An 18,854-nucleotide genomic window follows, 5' to 3' on the forward strand; every position below is an offset into this window, starting at 1 on the left:
ACTCAGCCCTTCCACACACCATCTCTCTGGATGTTCACGCCAGCCTAGAACATGGTTCAGGCTAGGATAGTGGCCTCATTTCACAAGCAAGGGACCCAAGAACCAAAGATGCTCACTGACCAGGACAAGGCTCTGCTCTGGGGCAGAGCTGGCTTGGAACTCTAGGCATTTGATTTTAGTCCCAGTGGCCTTTCCACTCTGTCCGAGCAGCCTCCCCTGGAGACCCAGTAAAAGAAGTGGAACAGGGGCGGAGGTGGGTTGACGGACCAGGGACTCATGTGACAGCTGTTTCTGAGCATCTGTGGGTTCTTTTAAGGACGGGGAGCCTGGCTAGACTTTTTGAGTTGGATAACCTGGGCTGGAATCCCAGGGCTGCCACACACCGCCGTGGACACAGTACTTCAGATCACTGAGCCTCAGTGTTCTCCTCTCTAAAGCTGGCCCCGTGTCTACCTTGCAGGATTGCTGTGAGGGTCAAATTGGCACCAAGTAGGTGTGTTTTCTGCAAAAGTGTCTCTGTTGGTTGTCATCGCACCTGTGCCGTCTATGTGCAAGGTTTTCATTTTTTTTTCCAATCGTGTTGATGCTCGCTGGTGTCCATAAATTAGTGTTCCTATGTGTGTTAGTCAGGTTTTGCCGAGTAACGAAAACCGCAGAATGGCAGTGGCTTGCCTGACAGCAGATGCTTATTTTCATGCTCATGGGTCTTTGGGTTCCGTTGTGGTTCAGCTGATCTAGGTTAGGCTTGGCTGGCTCAGGCTGGACTTCAGGTTGGCTTCAGATCTGCTCTGTGCATCTTCACTCTGGGGTCCAGACGGAAAGGCAGCAGCTGAAAGGGGTTAGGGAGACATACTCCTCTCATGACACATCCCGAGAGGGTAAGAGATAGACTTGGAACCAGCACATTGTCGCTTCCATCCCCATTCGATTGCAGACAAGTCAATGAATGGTCCAGGCCAGAATCCAGTGGGGCAGGGGAAGAACCACCACCGGCTAGAGTGGGAAGTGCTACAAGTCACATGACCAGGGGCAGGGATGTATGGTTTAAATTTAGGCTGAGAGTGAAGAAGTAGGAGCCGTGAGCCAGCCCATACACTACCTCAGCTCATACGCTTGGGCAAAGCAAGCAAGCAAAGGAAAGGCGAGTTAAGAAGTGGGCTGGGAGAGGCATGGATTATTTATGCCAGTAACAGGGTCTCATTTTTCACGCGTGTATATTGTGAGGTTGTGATCAGGAGGTGAATGTTACAAGAAGATCATTGTCTGTGATTCTGAGGGAGAGCATATGTTTTGCTCACGCCAGTGCCACACTGTCTTGATTATTCCAGCTTTGTAGTGAGTTTTGAAATCGGGAAAATGTGAATCCTCCAACATTGTCCTTTTTCAAGATTATTTTGACTTTCTGAGTTCATCATATTTCCATATGAATTTTTAGGGGAAGGCTGTCAATTTCTCATCTAATTTAAATGTGTGATTCAAAGTTCAGAAAGATTCGGTCAATTACTGTTGGCATCTAAGGTTGAAGAAACTGATTTGATGATTTATCCAACAAATATGTATTAATATTGTGCTGGACACCATGTGGTTGTTGCTGGGGATACACCAATGAGAAAATCCAAACACACTATTTGTAGTCATACAGCTTATAATCAAATCAAGTCAACAGATGTTAATCATTCTTCACATGAATGAGTGCATAGTTGAAAACTGGGATAAATTCTGTGATCTGATCTGGAGGGGTCGGAAGAGTTTCCCTGAAGGGGTTAGATTTAGCAAAGTATGGGAGTTAACCAGGCAAAGTGAATAAGGAAGCCTTAAAGGCAGAGGGAACAGCATGGGCAAAGGACCTGGGACAGAAAGACCATGGCAAGTTGCAGGATCTGTAAGAAAGTCATGTGGCAGCAGCAGAGAGCCTGGGTGGACAAGATGAGGTCAGGCATGTGGGCAAGAGTCAGGCTGTGTTAAATGATTTTTATCCTGAAGCACTGAGAATCCAGTGAAGAGTGTTAAGCTGGACATAGAGAGATGACACAGTCAGACTTGTGTTTTAAAGATTTTATTCTGTGTATTAGTCAGTTGTATTTGGATCTGGATTTGAAAAAAAAAATACTGGTTAAAAAACATTTTTAATACAAATGAGGTGATTAGAAATTTCAACACTGGGTATTTGGTGATATCAAGGAATTGTCATTTTTTTGGGGTGTGGTAGCAGTATTACTGTTATATTTTTGTAAAAGACCTGATATAGAGATATATACTGTACTACTCATGACTGAAATAAGACGCTGGAATTTGTGTCTAAGGAATAACAGACAGGAGGAATGAGAGCGTGGATGGGGTGGGACTGATTGTGAGTTGATGGTGATTGGGGCTGTGTGGTGGGTACATCGGGTTCATGATCCTCTTCTCTATTTCTGTATCTGTACAAAATTCTGCATCATAAAACATAAAAGGAGAAAAGGATTATTCTGGCTTCAGCATAGAGGAGCAGATTTCAGAGGGAGAAATGGTGATGAGGTGAGACCAATTAGGAGGTAGTTGTAGCCCAGGTGAGAATGATGGAGGCTTGGTCCAGGGCTGTATCAGTGGAGATGGAGAGAGAAACAAGTTGAGAGAGATTTAGGAAGTAAGGACCTAGGGATGGACTGGACACGGGGGTAAGGGAGATGGTGTCAAGTATATCCCTCAGTGTCTGACCCCAGGTGGAGGTACCACACTGTGCTAGGGGTCACTGAAGTACCAAGCAAGTCCCCTGGCTTTATCTTGTTTTCACATGCTTCCCTTGCCCCCTGTTTCCCCTCTATTCCAAAAATATTGAAGCTCTTCCCTTATGTAACACCTTTAATCCCAGACTTCCTGTGCTCTGTGCATTCAGCAATTAATTAAGCTTTGGTATGCATGAATTAATTAAAATTCTCTCTCCGGTTCAGAGGGGCTGTCCTGAAATATTTAGATTCATATATATCCACTGTCTTCCTGGGGCTGATTCCCTTGGCTGGGGGAACTCCTCTGCTTCCCTGTGGGTACACAGCTGCGGCTGTCTGTCTGTCTGTCGCAGCTGTCAGCACAATTCAATTTCATGTTTAGGAGCCCAGGTCTAGAGATGTTAATGACTTGTAAATTGCTCTCCAATGCAGAGCTAGAAATAGAATACAGAAAGGATTCCTGCGCACTTGTACGGATTCAGTGATGGAGATGTCAGCCCCAAAGTGGGTTGCTGGAATAGTGGTGTCCCCACTGCTTCCCTTCCGGTCCCTGGACAGCCACTGTGGTGTAAGAACGTTCCTCACAAGGGTGCCCGCCTCCAAATGAAATCACGTGTTGGTCTGAGACCATGTCTTCTGCCTAGTCCTGCTGGATGACTCTTATCACCTTTCTTCCTGCCCCCCATCCAGGTCATTTTCTGATGTGACGGCTGAGACATGAGATCTTCAGCCTCCAGGCTCTCCAGTTTTTCATCCAGAGATTCACTATGGAATCGGTGAGTGGTCTTAGCCCCTCCTGTCCGGAGAGCCCAGCCTGGGAAGTGTGGAGGGATTCTTGGAGGGGTTGAAACGCAGCATTTGATCAGACTCCAGAACTAGAATCTGACAGAGACATTGTGCGAATGAATATTAGTGGCAAACAGATCTTTGTCATTTGTAGAGCTGCAGACTTTTTTAAAGTGTTTCTTATCACTTTACCTAGCTCCTGTCCTATGTGCAGAAGGAAAGGCGGCAGGTGATGGTACCAGAATAAAGTCAGGAATGGGAACAAAAACAACACCGTGAACAATAATAGGTGCTATTTTAGCTGAGGGGTAATTTCAAAATATAATTTTAATCAACACCCCCAACCCCCAAAAATCCTGCTGGGAAGGGCTTTCTACATTCGTTTTACAGATAAAGAACTTACCCAGCTAGATTTGAAACCAATTTTTCCTGACTCCAGGTCTCCTGCCTTGTGCCTCTGGCTATGTTGCCTCTTGGTAGAGGTACGATTTGCCCCATTTTGCAGCTGGGAATACTGAGGCCTGGCATAGGGGCACATGATGGAATCTAAGGTGTTTGGTTTCAGTGAGTGGAGGTTTGTGTTAGAGGATGATACAAAATTGGACTGGACAGGAAGCGCCATGAAATCTAAGCAGAGAAAACTCAAGAGTCCAAGAATCTTAAAAGTTGTTAGGGTGATTCAATACAGTGTTGACCTGCTATGGCTGGCATCTCCCAGAAGTCAGCTTAGTGGTAGAAAGAGTGTGGGTGCTGGAGGGGTGGTTGAATCTTGGCTCTGCCACCAACTTTCTATGTGACCTCAGGCAAATCACTAACCTTCTCTGTTCTGTATTTTATCTATGAAATTGATGTAATAATATTTGTTTCAGGTTTTTGTGCAGTTTAGAAAAAAAGTGTACAATAAAGAGTCATATAAAGAAAGGACATAGAACATTATAATTAATCCAATTTTTAAGATGAAAGTAATTTTTAAGGATAATTAGACAAGAGTGTACTGAAAGAGTAGGAGGGGTGAGAGGCTGGAGGCAGGGAGGCCAACCTGAGAGGCTTTGATGTGACCCAGGCATGAGGTAATAGGGGACTGTTACCATCTTCCAGGATAAATGAGACTTTCCTTGCTTCTTTTCATAGTTTGACTCTTACAGGGTTACCCAGAGTCATGTTTTATTGTGTTTCGTTTTATAAATCAAGAGACCAACGCAAAAGCGACATTAGTTTTGCAGGGATCTTTTTAGGTCATGTTGTTACTGAACCAGACTTGGGTCTGCTAGCTTGACACGCAGCAAAGCCAATCTACTGACACAAGGTTGTGGTGGAGGACAGTACAGCGTTAATTGCAGGGTGCCAAGCAAGGAGAATGGGAGGCTCATGTTCAAAAGATCCAAACTCTCCAGTGGTTTCCAGGTAAGGGTTTTTTAAAGACAGTGTGAGGGAGAGGGTCGCAGGGTGTGAGATCAGCTCATGCGCAATTACCTGATTTGTTGATGGTGCGGTAACAGGGTGATGTTTCAGGAATCTCAGTCATTGCCCTTTGGGTTCCAACCAGTCTAGGGTCTACGTGCTGCTTGAGGAGGAACTAAAGGTCCTTGGTTTTGATGGCTAAATTGTTATTATTTTGTCTTGCTTCACTGCTTTCTTTTCTTTTGCATTTTCTCACTTCTCTGAGTAAATCTGCTCTTTAGAACCTAGGGAAGGCCTTGGGAGGCTGAAGGTTTACAAGAAATAAGAGGTGGGGGACATGAGGGTGGGGGTGTCTGTTCCTGGGAAGATCTTGCAGGGTCGTCCTCAGTTTCAATATTAATTATAATTGCAATAATGGTACATCATTTGGGATTAGGTATTGCTGAAAGAACATTGGCTTAAGGAAGAAGTCTATTTCTCTCTTACCTAAAAGTTCAAACACAGGGTGGTACAGGGCTGCTACAGGAGTCTATAAAAGACCCAGGTCTTTTCCTCTCTTTTTTCCCTTCCATGTGGGCCTCCATTCCCAAGCTTACCTCATAGTCCATTCTGGCTGCTTCTACTCCAGCCATCACATCTACCAGCAGGAAGAAGGGAAGAAGAAAGGCAGGCCCCTTCTTTTAAGAATGCTCCTCGGTGTCACACCTCCTGTTTCTATTTATATTCTGTTGGCCAGCATTTACTCCTCTGGCTACACTGAACCGCAAAGAGGAGTGGGAAATGCGATCTTTATGCTGTAACACCACGTGCTTACTAAAATTGAGAGTTGTTAGGATAGAAAAAGAAGAGGACAGATAGATATTGGAGGACAGATCTTTCTTTGCCACGCAGATAGTCATTTAAAGGCTGCTATTAAGAGGAGAGGCTCTGTGGCCAGGCTGGATTCATGGCTCCACAGTTGTGTGACCTTGGGAAGCTACTTAACTTCTGTGCTTCAGTTTCTTTGTCTGTAAAATCCTGTTTTATACGTCCTTATCCGAGTTGCTTTGAGCATTAGATGAGTTCAGGTAAAGTACTTGGACTAGTGCCGGAAACATGTAAGTGCTCTGTGAGGTGCCAGCCGTTACTGCTGCCACCGCTCCAGCTTTTACTGTTACTACTACTTCTACTGTTAGCGCTATTCTTTCTCTTCCCACTGCTAGTGCTCGTGTGTGACCACTCCTGCTGCTTCTGCTAGCGCAACTGCTACTTCCGTTGTTACTCTAGCACCGATACTCCTCCTGTTACTCTGGCTGCTGCTGGTACTGTTGCTACTGTCACTCCTATTACTACTACTGTTACTGCTCTGTGACCATTGTTGCCAGGCACCGCACCTACATTTGTAAAACCTTACACTGAGAGCATGGTAAGTGTTCTTTTCCCAAAGTGAGGATAAGAGTCAGAGAGGATGGGCAGCCTGTCAGCGGGCAGGCAGCCGGCAGGCTAGTGGTTTACTCATGGGTGGGTAGAGGGACAGTGGCCAGAAGGGAGCAGGAGGCAGTTTCTGCGGTTCTGCGAATGTTCTGGAGGCTGGTTACAGGGGTGTCAAAATTCCTTGAATGGTGCATTTATGACGTAGACAATTGTATGTGCTTATATTATATTTCAATGAAAACATATCACGGAGCAGGTAGGTGGTAGAGTAATGAGTGAAACTACACCTGCCTGAATCTAAAGCCCGCGTTCTCTGAACTACACCACAAAGACCAACACCTTTATTTCTTGTCATTTATTTGTTTGTTTGATTGTTTGTTTGTTGGCTTTTTCATATAACATATGTATCGATCAATCGCTCATTACTTCAGTGCTAGGAAGTGGGCCAGGGCGCTGGGGATCCAAAGAAGCAAGCAGCGCACACAGCCCTATCCTTGTGGGGCTTTCTGTAGAAATTAAATATCACACAGATTGACAGCCACTGGGTTGGGCTCAGTGCGGGATGCCCTGGGGCCACAGGTCAGGTACAGGAACGAATCCAACCACACAGACCCACATCTGCTAAAACAACACCGATGGCCGTCTTAGCTGACTCCTTTGAGAGGTGGAAAGTCTCCACGTCAGCAGGTGAGCTGACCGGCAAACCGGCGTGGACGAGGGGTCAGCTTTTCTTTTCCTTGTTCGTCACCGTGACAGTTGCTGACCTGCACCTGGTGTCCCGGGGAGCAGACAAGTGCTGGAGCTTTGAAGTTCAGCACACCTGGTAGGGGGACACATGGGAGCAGAGGCTTGCTACATATATTGGGATGTAAGTTGGAGACCTCTGACTTTGTTTGTATATTATGTATATTCATACATAATAAAAATGAATGAATGAATAAAATCATACCCTGCGACAACACAATTGTCATCCCTGGGAAAGTTCAAGCCCAGAATAAAGAACAGACTGTCCCCTTTTTCCACCCCAAATACCACCAGGATGGTGGGGGCAGCAAATAGCAGTTCACTGGACTTCTGAGCCAGCAGTGGAAATCCGTTGGCCGTATTTTCAGGGTTTTTCTGCAAATGTAGAGATGAACTGATCTAAACTTCAGACCCTCCTAAACCAAGCCCCGGGGAAACCTCTGTGACTCCCCCTCCCGGCCTTTGCCTTTGCAAATGCTCTGTCATTCTCTTGCGCTGGCTGTCAGCCCAAATTGGATTTCCCTGAGCCCAGCTGATGTCCCTTTTTGGCCGCAGGGCAGGGGTCAGGATGAATGCCGCATATGGACGGGAAATGTGTCCCCTGAGCTGAACGCAGAAGCGCTGACCTCTCAACTTGGAGCTGCATTTCTAACATTGTTGGAAGGGTTGGAAAGCCTTATGATTTCTGAATGTGAAAGAAAAGGAAATGTGTTTTAGGAAAACAATATTCAAGTTCAAGTTTATGTAAAAGAAAAAGAAATATCTTTTAGACAACAATATTCAAGTGTTTGGAAAAACAGTATTCAACAGGGGAGTTGAATTATATTCAAAGGACTGTGAAAGCCCTTTCACAATATAATTGAGGCCGTTTAAAAGTCAACTGCCTGTTCATGGCCTCAGCTAGGTACATAAAGGAAGTTCCTACCTGGACCCAGAATTGGGAAGTTATGATCCTGGTCCGGTTTCCTCCCCTGCTTCAAAATTTATTAATCAGTTGCCATGTGCCACACCCTGTGCTGAGCCCTGAGGAAATAAATGAATGAGACTCATTGCAAAACCTCCCCGAGCTTATCACTTTTTCATTTTAAAAAGTGTATTCATGCTACAAACATTTACTGAGCACCTAATTTGCAATAGTCTCTTAGTAGAGATAAAAGACACAGTTCCTCTTCTTCCTAAGTTCATGTTTTTTTAAGGTTTTCACTTGCTCACTCCACAAACACTTTCTGAGCAGCTACTATGAGGCAGGGACCGCGCTGGCACCTTGGGGTTCCAAGATGAACAAAGGGATAGCATCAGTCCTGGGGGAGCTAAAAGACTAAGCGGTGCTGTATTCATCTCCTAGGACCGTCATGGCAGAGGACCACAAACCTGGTGGATTAAAACAGCAGACGTGTGTTGACTCACAGTTGTGGAGGCTAGAATTCCAAACCCAAGGCATGGGCAGGGCATTGAAACCTGTAGGGGAGAACCCTTCCTTGCCTCTCGTCAGCCTCCCCCGTTTGCCGGCGCTCTGGTGTTCTTGGCTCGCAGCTGTGTTGCTCCGGCATCTGCCTGTGTTGTCCAGTAGCACCCCCCCCCCCCCGTGTCTCTCTTCCTCTCTCCTACAAGGACACCGGTCTTATTGGAGTAAATAAGGGCCCTCCCAACTCCAGTATGACTTCATCTTAATTTACATCTTAATTACATCTGCAAAGATTCTATTTCCAAAGAAACTCACATTCCTGGGTACACTGGTCTAGGATGTCAACATTTTGGTGGGGGACAGAATTCAACCCATAGCAAATACATCTAAGGATGTAAAGTACCTACCAGTGGGGATCACGGAGTGGGTCCCGGGTGATAGCCCTCCTTCTTCCATTTTCTCTTTGCGTCTAAAAAGTCACTTCTAAAAAGTGACCGTAATCCTTCTTATTAATGGTTCCATCATTGTTTTTCATAGTTTTACCCAAATTTTTTTTCATTGTTTGCCTTAATTTGTTAACTCGTTTCTCATTATTAACTTATTTCTCATCTCGCCTTTAGGGCAGGAACCCTGTGTTGCTCTGAGTGAGTGTTTCTGGATTCTTTGCCTGGAAGGTGAGGCAGGTGTTTTCTCTGTGTGCTTGTAGGGAGAGTCTTGTGTGGTCCGAGTTGATGGGTCGCAGGTCATTCCTGCGACTCCCCTGAGGTTTTGTTTCACGGGGTGGTCGTTGAGGAAGTCCCAGGGAACACCTGCCTTGACCGGAAAGCCGGGTCTGGCAGTTGGAGCTGTGGGTCCTGATCCTGGCACTGCTCTTGCTGGTCCTATGAGCCTGGGTTCATTTCTTCACGTTTCTCTGCCTCAGACGTCTCGTTGTACCTCCCCCAGGGGTCTTGTGAAGGCCAGGTGGGACTGGATCTGTAAAGCGTTCGCAAGGGCACCTGGCCCGTGGTATGTGTTTAGTGCGTGTTGGTGGGGGTTAGGCCAGGGCATGTAATACGTGCCCGGGAGCGGGGTTTGCTCGGCTCGTTCAATAAAGACTTTTGTTCAGTGTTTAAAGCCTTCACCATCAGAACATTTTTTCCCTAGTTTGTCCTAAAGAAAGTTTTTTTTTGAAATACAGAAAACACCCTTAGCACAAAGCTATCCATTGCAGCATTGTTTAAAATGGTAAACAGTGGGCATTATGCTAAATGACATAAGAAAGACAAATACTTTATGATCTCATTTTTATGGGAAATCTAAAAAAGTTGAACTTACAGAAACAGAGAATAGATTGGTGGTTGCCAGGGGAAATGAGATGTTGGTCAGAGGGTACAAATTTTTTGTTGTAAGATGAATACGTTCTGGGGGTCTACCAGTGTAAGCATGGTGACTACAGTTAGCAGTACTGTGTCACATACTTGACATTTGCTCAGAGACCAGATCTTGTATGTTCTCATCACATACAAAGAAAGGTAACTTTGTGAGGTGATGGATGTGTTAACTAACTTTATTATAGTAATCATTTCTCTCTCTATATATTAAATTATTGGTAACATTGTACACCTTAAAGTTAGTGGGGTTTTTTTGTCAATTATATCTCAATAAAGCTGAAAGAAATGGTAAACAGTGGCAAACAAGAAAAAACCTGCCTTACAATGAGAAATGAGTTAACAAATTGTAGCAAAGTGATAAAAAAATTAAGGTAAAGCAATGAAAAACAATGACGTAGCCATTCATAAGAAGATTGTCACTTTTTAATCATGATATAAATGTCATGTTAAAAAAATTTGATTATTGAGGAAGTGACTTCATTTCCCTGTGCCTCAGTTTCCCCGTCTGTAAAATGGAGACAATAATGATACCTTCCTGAGACCTTGGAGTAGGTGGGATACATACTATCTGTGAAGCAGGTGATCAGCACCAGGCACTCATGAGCTGCTCCCTAAATGCTAATCGTTGCTGTTATTACTTATCATTTGGTTCTAAATCATGTACAAAATAGTCATAGAAAATATTTAGAATAAGTGAAACAGGTGAAACGCACGTATTTTCCCTTTTAGTCTTAATCAGATGACTTCGCTGTGTGTGTCACTCAGCAACCTCTCCGTCAAGCCCTCTGTTAGCCCGCAGGGCAGGAGGTTTCAGTGTGGGAGGGTGCATCAGAATCCCTTCTGAGGGCTTTTAAAAAAAAAAAACACAAGATGCCTGGAGATGCTGATGAATAGATGTGTGGTGGGTCGCAGGCATTTGCAGTCTTAAAAAAAAAAAACTTCCACAAGTGACTTTTGATTCTCAAGGTTGATACAGGGCACATTCACTCCCCTCAAGAAATTTGCAAACCAAACGTGAAGGTGGAAACAGCAGCCAAATCAAAAGAGAAAGCATAATACAAGGAGAATGTAATGTAAGTACTGCAGGTTGGCACTCCTAACTCTGGCTCCCATGCAGACCCATGTAATATATATATTTTTAATGGTGGTAGGGGATTGAACCCAGGACCTGGTGCATGCTAAGCACATGCTCTACCACTGAGCTATACCCCTACCCCCAGAATTCTGTAATAGAGATCCCCTGACACCACCCCTAGGTGTATGGAATCAGACCCTCCAGGAGGTTCTGATCATGGGCTGGATGGAGTGCTGTCTGTGAGGACTGAAAATGGTAGAGCAATTCTAGGGAACCAGGAGGGTCCCTTCCTGCTGGGATGGTCACAGAAGCCCCCTCTAAAGAGGTGTGGTTGCAGGTCAGGCTTCTGACAATGCCTTGGTGTCTCACCTCTGCATCTTCCATCTTCTGCCCCAGCCCCTCCCCAAGATGCAGCAGCATAGGTTGAGAACCAGAGTTTTCCCGAAGCCATTTTCTCAAAGCCATGAGGCTGATATATTTCCTCTGGCAGATATTAGTGAATGCTTTAAAAAAATTATTTAAGTATTTCAAAATGTTTTCATTGTGCTGAAGTCCACATAAACATAAAATTTACTGTCTTAATGATTATTAAATGTCTAGTTCAGTGGTGGTAAGTACAGTTACATTGTTGTGCAGCCATCACCACCATCCATCTCCACAACGCTTTTCATCTTGCAAAACTGAGACTCTGTCCCCACTAAACAACCATCCCCCACTTCCCCCTTCCTCCAGCCCCTGGCAACCACTGTCCTACTTTCTGTTTCTATGACTTTGGCTACTTTAGATATCTCATGTAAGTGGAACCGTACAATGTTTATCATTTTTGTGACTGGCTTATTTCGCTTAGTATAATGTCCTCTAGGCTCATCCCTGGGGCAGCATATATCAGGGTTTCCTTCCTTTTTAAGGCTGCATAATATTCCGTTGTATATATACATACCAAATCTTGCTTATCTATTCACCCATTTGATGGGTACTTAGGTTGCTTCTATCTTTTGACTCTTATGAACAATACTGCTATGAACTTGGGTGTACAAAGCTCTTTTCAGGACCTTGCTTTCCAATCTTTTGGGTAATGGAATTCCACTCAGAGGTGGAATTGTTGGGTCATATGGTAATTCTATGTTTAATGTTTTTGAGGAACCACCGTATTGTTTCCCATAGTGACTAGAGTTTTATGTTCCCACAACAGTGCACAAGGGTTTCTGTTTCTCCACATCTTTGCCGACACTTGTTGTTGTCTGTTTTTGTAATGGTGGCCATCCTAATGGTGAATGCTTTCAGCAGGGACACAGCACTGTCAGCTTCGTATTTCATTTATGTTGGGTGGGCCAATGAAGCAATTCCTAAGCATTTATCTAAGCTCCAGGCACTGAGGATACAGACTTACATAATACATGCATGGTTTCTGCCTTCAAGATGCTCAGAGTGGGTCAGGGGAAGTAAATATATGACAGGTGATTTTTGTCCAATATGATAGATGTAGTAATACATCCTTGGGTGGCATATTATGCCTTGAATGCAGTTTAAAATGGTAGGAAATGTTGACTGAGTTTAGGGCCTCGGTTTAAAACACATGAGGTATATCATTCAAGCGGACTTCGAGGGCTGGGCATCTGGGCTGACCATCAGAACTTTCGGGACTGCCCAGCAGAACTTTCTGTGTGGGTGAAAATGTTCTGTCTGTGGTGCCCGCTTGTCACATGCGGCTGCCGAACCCTTAAAATGTGCCTAGTACAACTGAGAAATTGCATTTTTAAGGTTTATGTAATCTTATACTGAATTTCCATTTAAATTGAAATTAGCCAGAAGCGGCCAGTGGCTAGTGGGCTGCACAGTGAAGGGACAGAGATCATCTTACATGGTTCTCAAACTTGAACATGCACGTGGGTCACCTTGGGATCTGGTTAAAAAGCAGATTCTCAGGCCCTCCCTCTGGTGTTTGTGACTCCTTAAGTTTGTAGGGAGACAAGGATTCTGCATTTTAACAGCACAGGTGACTCTGAGGCCAGTGCAGTTTGGGAAATGCTAAGTCTTGTAGTTTTCAAACTTTTCCACCCTCCGGATGTTGTCTTCACAAGAAAGCTTAAGAGAGCTCTGCTTGTGAAACAGACGAGAGCAGGGCTCCGGTTGAAGTAGGGCTGGGACCCGGAGCTGCAGACGTGATGGGGAGGGATGTGCTCTGTCCTCCCGGGGGGAGGGGGGAGGTTTCTGCAAGCATGAGTCATGCCGCTCTGATCCAGTACAGCCTCGTCACTGTAGATTTGGTTTTCTAATAACCGTAAGCATGCCAGCACCAACTTAAAACCAGTAATTACTTCTGGAAATGCAAGTTGAAGCAGAAGTACAATGTCTTAGCTCAGGCTGCTACATCAAAAGTACCGTAGACAGCATGGCGTAAACAGCAATTTATTTCTCACCGTTCTGGGGACTGGGAAGTCCCAGATCAAGGTGCTGGCAGATTCCACGTCCATTGAGGGCCTGCTTCTTGGCTCATCCCTCTGTGTCCTCACGTGGTGGAAGGGGCAAGGGAGCTCAATGGGGTCTCTTTTTTAAGGGCACTAATCCCACTTGTGAGAGCTCCACCCTCATGATCTAATCACCTCCCAAAGGCCCACACCTCCCAATACCATCACATTGAGGGTGAGGATCTCAACGTATGAATTTTGGAGAGACAGACATTCAGTCCACAACACAGAAGTAGTGCATTAGTGGCCATTTTTTTCCTTTGCATTGGACATTAACCACCCATCTGAGCATCACACGAGGAATTGCATAGCAGTGATTAAGAGCACAGCCCAAGTCTGACCTGGGTGTGAGTGCCAGCTCCTACCCACCCCTGGAACTCACTGGGTGATACTAGGCAGGTTTCCCCATCTGCAAAATGGGTAGAACAGTATCTACCACCGAAGGTAATAGATGTAAAACCCAGCACTTGGCAGTTAGCATTAATGTAACAACAACTAACATTTACTCAGCCCTTAACGTGAGCCAGGCCCTTTGCTCTTCCAAGAACTTGTTATTTATTAACTCTCATCCTTGCAAGAGCGCTGCGAGGCCAAGACTGTTCTTATTTCCACTGTAAAGCCGAGCTGCTGAAGCACACGGAGGTTTGGAAAGTTAGGGCCATGTTGCTGGTCAATGGTAGATGTGGAATTCAGATTCAGGGAGCCTGGCCCTGGAGCCTGGACTTTCCACTCTTCCTCACTGTGTTATTATCCCGAGGCTCTAAGGAAAGCGTTTCAAGATGAATCCTCCCCCACCCCACTTCCAAATCCCGAAGCTTCGGAATTCTCCCCGTCAGCTCAGCTTCTGGGAGGCATTTGACCCAGCTGACCTCTCCTTCCCTCTAAAAAGACTGCTTTTTTGTTCTTTCCTTCTTTCCCTCCTTCTTCTTCTTTCCCTTTCTTTCTTTCTTTCTTTCCTTCAGTATAGTTGATTTACAATGTTTTTAGTTTCTGGTGTACAGCAAAGTGATACAGTTATATAGATAGATATTCATATTCTTTTCCATTATAGTTTATTACAAGATATTAAATATAGTTACCCTATGCTGTACAGTAGGACCTTGTTGTTTATCTGTTTTATATATAATAGCTTGTGTCTGCAAATCTTGAACTTCTAATTTATCTCTTTCCACTCCCTTTCTTGGTAACCATAAATTTTCTTAATCTGTGAATCTGTTTCTGTTTTGTAAATAAGTTTATTTATCTCAATTTTTTTTGATTCCACATGTAAGTTACATCATGTGATATTTGTCTTTCTATGTCTGACTTACTTCACTTAGAATGATGATCTCTAGGTCCATCCGTGTTGCTGCAAATGGCATTATCTCGTCCTTTTTATGACTAAGTAGTATTCCATTGTATAAATATACCACAACTTCTTTATCCAGTCATTTGTCGATGGACATTTAGGTTATTTCCATATCTTGGCTATTGTAAGTAGTTAGGGAAGGGTATAGCTCAGTGGCAGAGTGTGTGCCTGGCATGCACAAGGTCCTAGATTCAATCTCCAGTACCTTCACTAAAAATAAACCTAATTACCCCCACTCCCAAAAAAAACCAAGTAAGTAGTGCTGCAGTGAACACTGGGGTATCTCTTTGAATTAGAGTTTTCTCCAGATATATGCCCTGGAGTGGGGTAAGTCCATTTTCAGTTTTTTAAGGAATCTCTGTACTGTTTTCCATAGTGGCTGCAAATTACATTCCCACCAGCAGTGTAGGGAGGGTTCCCTTTTCTCCACACCCCCTCCAGCATTTATTGTTGGAAACACTATTTTCTTTTAGCTCCCAGGGCACCAAGCCCGCTTGGATTTGCTCTTGGGAATCTGCCCTCTTCCTCAGTTTCTCAGTAGTGCACCCCTCACTCCGACCAACCTCAAAACGCTTTTGAAGACCATCTGTGTGCTGACTGCTTCCAAATTGTATCTCCAGCCAAATCTGTCCTCTGAGTTTCAGACTTGATTATCCCAAGTGCCTTATTGATATCTCCATTTGGAAGTCTAACAGCACCACAAACTTACTATGTCCAGCATGAATTATTCTCCACATGCCTCCTATGTGAGAACTTACTATGCCCCTGCTCCAGACACATCATATGACTTAGAATGAAATCCAGATTCCTTACCGTGGCCTGCAAAGGCCAGCATGATCTAGCCCCCGCCCACCTTGCACTCTTGTCTGCCCTCACCCCGTTCTGTCGACAGGCTGCAGCCACTGACCCCTTTCGGTTCTCACACTCAGCAAGCGCTGTCCAGTCTCAGGACTCACACTCTAATTCTCCTCTGCCTGTAGGACCCCCCTCCCAGCCCCTCCATTCCCAGCCCGCCCCTGCTCTTCACAGAGGTGACAACCTCTTGTCCTGGCGTCTCAGCCAGAATGCTTTTTCCTCACCACCCTACTCTTATCTGGCTGCACCCTGTGTATTTCTTCCTAGCACTGGTAACAAGCTGGAATTATTTGTTGACTTGCGTGTGTCTGCCATCCCTCCCAGACCACAAGGCACAATGGTGATGACTGTTTAACTTCTAAGGTTACCCCAGTGCCTGGCATATAGTAGATGTTCAATAAATACATATTATTGTTGAAACCAAATCAGTGGCCCCTGTTAAGTCAATCAGGAACATGAAATGCTAGTTCTAGGCCTCTTCTTGTTTGTTATTCCTTTCACAGGCCAGGTGGTCGTCATATGTGCATAGAAGTGATTGAACATTGGATGGGACCTGGTCTTTTTTATGGACCTCAGGCTCTGTTTTCACCCTTCTTCTTGCTGGACCATCTAAAATGTTAGGACTTACCAAGATAATCTTCAGGAAAACAGCAGCCTCAGATGCCCAATCCATATTCATTTTGACTTGATTCAGGTCTAAAATGGAAACTATGAGCTAATGCATTTTACAGATTTGAGAACAATTTTCTCTGTTAAAAAAAAAAAAGTACGAGGTGGAGAACACTTTGTGTGGGCTCTCATAATGCCAAAAGCTCCTGAAAGGGGCTCTCTGCAAATATTTGGGGTTTGGTGCTCGTAAACAAGTACACAGGTTTTCCTGAGCACCGAATACCACAGCAACAGCAACTGGCGTGGCTTCCAAAGTGGAAACGTGCTTGCCAAGCTGAAGCATACAGTCACTGTTTTGGCAGAGCCGCAAAACTGAAAATGGAGATTTACGAAGTAATGGCAGACAGGTCGTTAGCAGGACCAGCTGCAGTGAGCTCGCCCCGTGCCTCCTTGCTGCTGCTTCTCCATCAGCAGCAAGATAATTGACCTTTAGGTTCCCAAGCCACAGGCCATGGCCAGGGTGAGTCCACTTGGAGCTGCTTCTTCAGGGGGGAAGGGACGATGATCAGAAGTTTCCAAACAGCTCGAGTTTGGTAAGAGAGATTAGTGATGGCGTGTCTACAGCGCGCCAGGCCCTTTACTTTGATCTATGGCTGGTGGGGTGGCTGAGGCTGCTGTCTGAAGTCCCTTGTGTCCCCCCTGTGTCCTCCTGGGGACCAGGTATGAGGAGGGGCAGCTGGGGGCCCAGAGCTATGGATTACGTCACAAGGGAGCATTCTCCCCAGATGTGCCAGAACAATTTTAGTTTTAAGAGACAGACAGGCAACTCGGATCAGCCTAAGCACTAAAGGGATTCTCTTGTTCCTGTAAGAGGGGTCGAGGTTAAAACTCGGCCCCAGGAATGATGGATGTCAAAGATTTGGTCTCTCTCTTTTTCTCTCTGTATCACCACTGAATCCCTCCCCTGCCCTCCTATTTCAGCCGTGTGTACTTCCCCATCCCCTTACCTGCCCCCATGCTGGCTTTATTCCCAGGTTCTCTGCGTTGCGGCTTTCAGAATCACCTGTCCTACAACTGCCAGTCTGTTGACCCCAGTAGATACAGAGCCTGTCTTCCCAAAAATTCTAGCAAAATCCCTGAATTGACTCCCATTGGTCCAAGATAGCTCACTTGCCTCAATCACCGTGGACAAGGTGATGGAATATTTTCGACTGGACAGACCCAGGTCACGTGACCGTCCCCAGAGCTGGAGAGAGGTCAGCACCATGGGAACCAAGGAGGGCTGGGAAGTGGAGGGGCTTTCCTAGTGGGAACTTGAAGTACAATCACCAGGAGCCGCCCTGGATGCTGGGAGGCCGAGGACAAGGGCCCACTCTGCTAGCCAGGTGACTAGCGGTGAGCGAGGGCCAGAAGCACAAGTCCAAACCAGCCTCCTTCGGGGGGTGTTCAAGAGTTTTTGTTCTGCTTTGACTCTTTTAAATCAACCTCCAGCATAGTCCCATCAGCCAGCTACCTCCCGACTTGCTTCTGGGATGGCCATGTTCGTCAGAGTAGCCTCCTGTTTCTCATCTCTACTCCCAGCTCCTTTGTTGAGCTCATCCCACTGGATCGGAGACAGAGTTTGGGGTGCTAGTAGAGAGGGTGGCAGTTAATATGTGTCAGACACACATGACGGGCTGTTCCGTGCCCCTGGGCCTTTGCATGTGCTCCTCCTTCTACCAAGGATGCCTCACCCCCCACCCTGCACCCTCCCCATTCATCCATAAGACCCAGCTCTTCTGCGGAGCCCTCCCCAGCCCCTTTCCCTGATTAACTGCTTCTCCATTTTGGAAACAAGCATTACAGGGCGCCAGCCCCGTGTGCTGGGAATACAAAAGAGACTAAATCGCAGTGCCTGTGTCAGAATTTAGTTTGATCCTTCCTTCCCACTGCTTCTCCTCTCTCTGAGCATTTATTTATTAAGCATCTTCTCTTTGTCCAGGCATTGCTCTGGGAGCTGGGGATTCAGCAGAGAATGGAAGAGACAATAAAATCAATAAATACTATTAACAAACAAGGTATTTGCTGACAGTGTGTAATTTAAGAAAACAAACAAGAGATCAGGAGCAGGGTGGGAGGAAGGACCCTGTGGAATGAGACCTGGAGGATGACAAGGGCCAATGCAGGGCATTCCGGGTGAGGGGGAACAGCATGTGAAAAGGCCCTGTGGTGGCATGTTCCAAAAATGTGGCATATTCCAAAAATGACAACAAGAAGCAAGGCTGAGGTGTGGGGAAGAGAGGAAGAAGATTTGGAACTTGAGGTCAGGGAGGTGGGCAGGGGCCAGGTCGGGTAAGGCCTTGAGACCATGGATGGGGCACAGATTTTATTTTCAATGCCTTGGGAAGCCATCGTGGCAATTCCTTGTCCTGCCTGAAATTGTGCTTTTCATTTTTGCTCGAACACTGTGACGTCCAATAGCTCTCACCTGCCTAGGGCAATGATCATGTCCCTCCTTGAGGACTGACACCTCTTGTTGGTCGTTCCTATCCCTGGGGGAGTCTTCAGGAGCTGCACTTGGTGCTCCCCCTGGATCCCCTTGGCACACACTGGTTCCCAGGTGCTGAGTGCCCAGGACTGCTCCTAGACCTGAAGTTTCTCTGCCTACTCAGGCTGTGTGTGGGTTCGACCAG

General features: G+C 45.7%; 1 protein-coding gene across 7 annotated transcripts in view; it reads left to right on the top strand.

The window, feature by feature from the left end:
* Positions 1 to 18,854, top strand: part of ASAP1 (ArfGAP with SH3 domain, ankyrin repeat and PH domain 1) — a 311,985-nt gene that overhangs the window by 31,772 nt on the left and 261,359 nt on the right. For 6 of the 7 annotated variants that reach the window (XM_032467871.1, XM_032467872.1, XM_032467873.1 and 3 more), the window contains exon 2: positions 3,396 to 3,481. The exons of the other annotated variant lie outside the window; for it this stretch is intronic. In XM_032467871.1, coding sequence (XP_032323762.1) covers positions 3,423 to 3,481 — 59 coding nt within the window. In that variant the 5' untranslated portion in view covers positions 3,396 to 3,422. The remainder of the gene's footprint in view (positions 1 to 3,395; positions 3,482 to 18,854) is intronic. 7 annotated transcript variants of the gene reach the window in all.

This window comes from Camelus ferus, chromosome 25 (assembly GCF_009834535.1).
Source record: "Camelus ferus isolate YT-003-E chromosome 25, BCGSAC_Cfer_1.0, whole genome shotgun sequence".
NCBI classification, from domain to species: Eukaryota; Metazoa; Chordata; class Mammalia; order Artiodactyla; family Camelidae; genus Camelus; species Camelus ferus.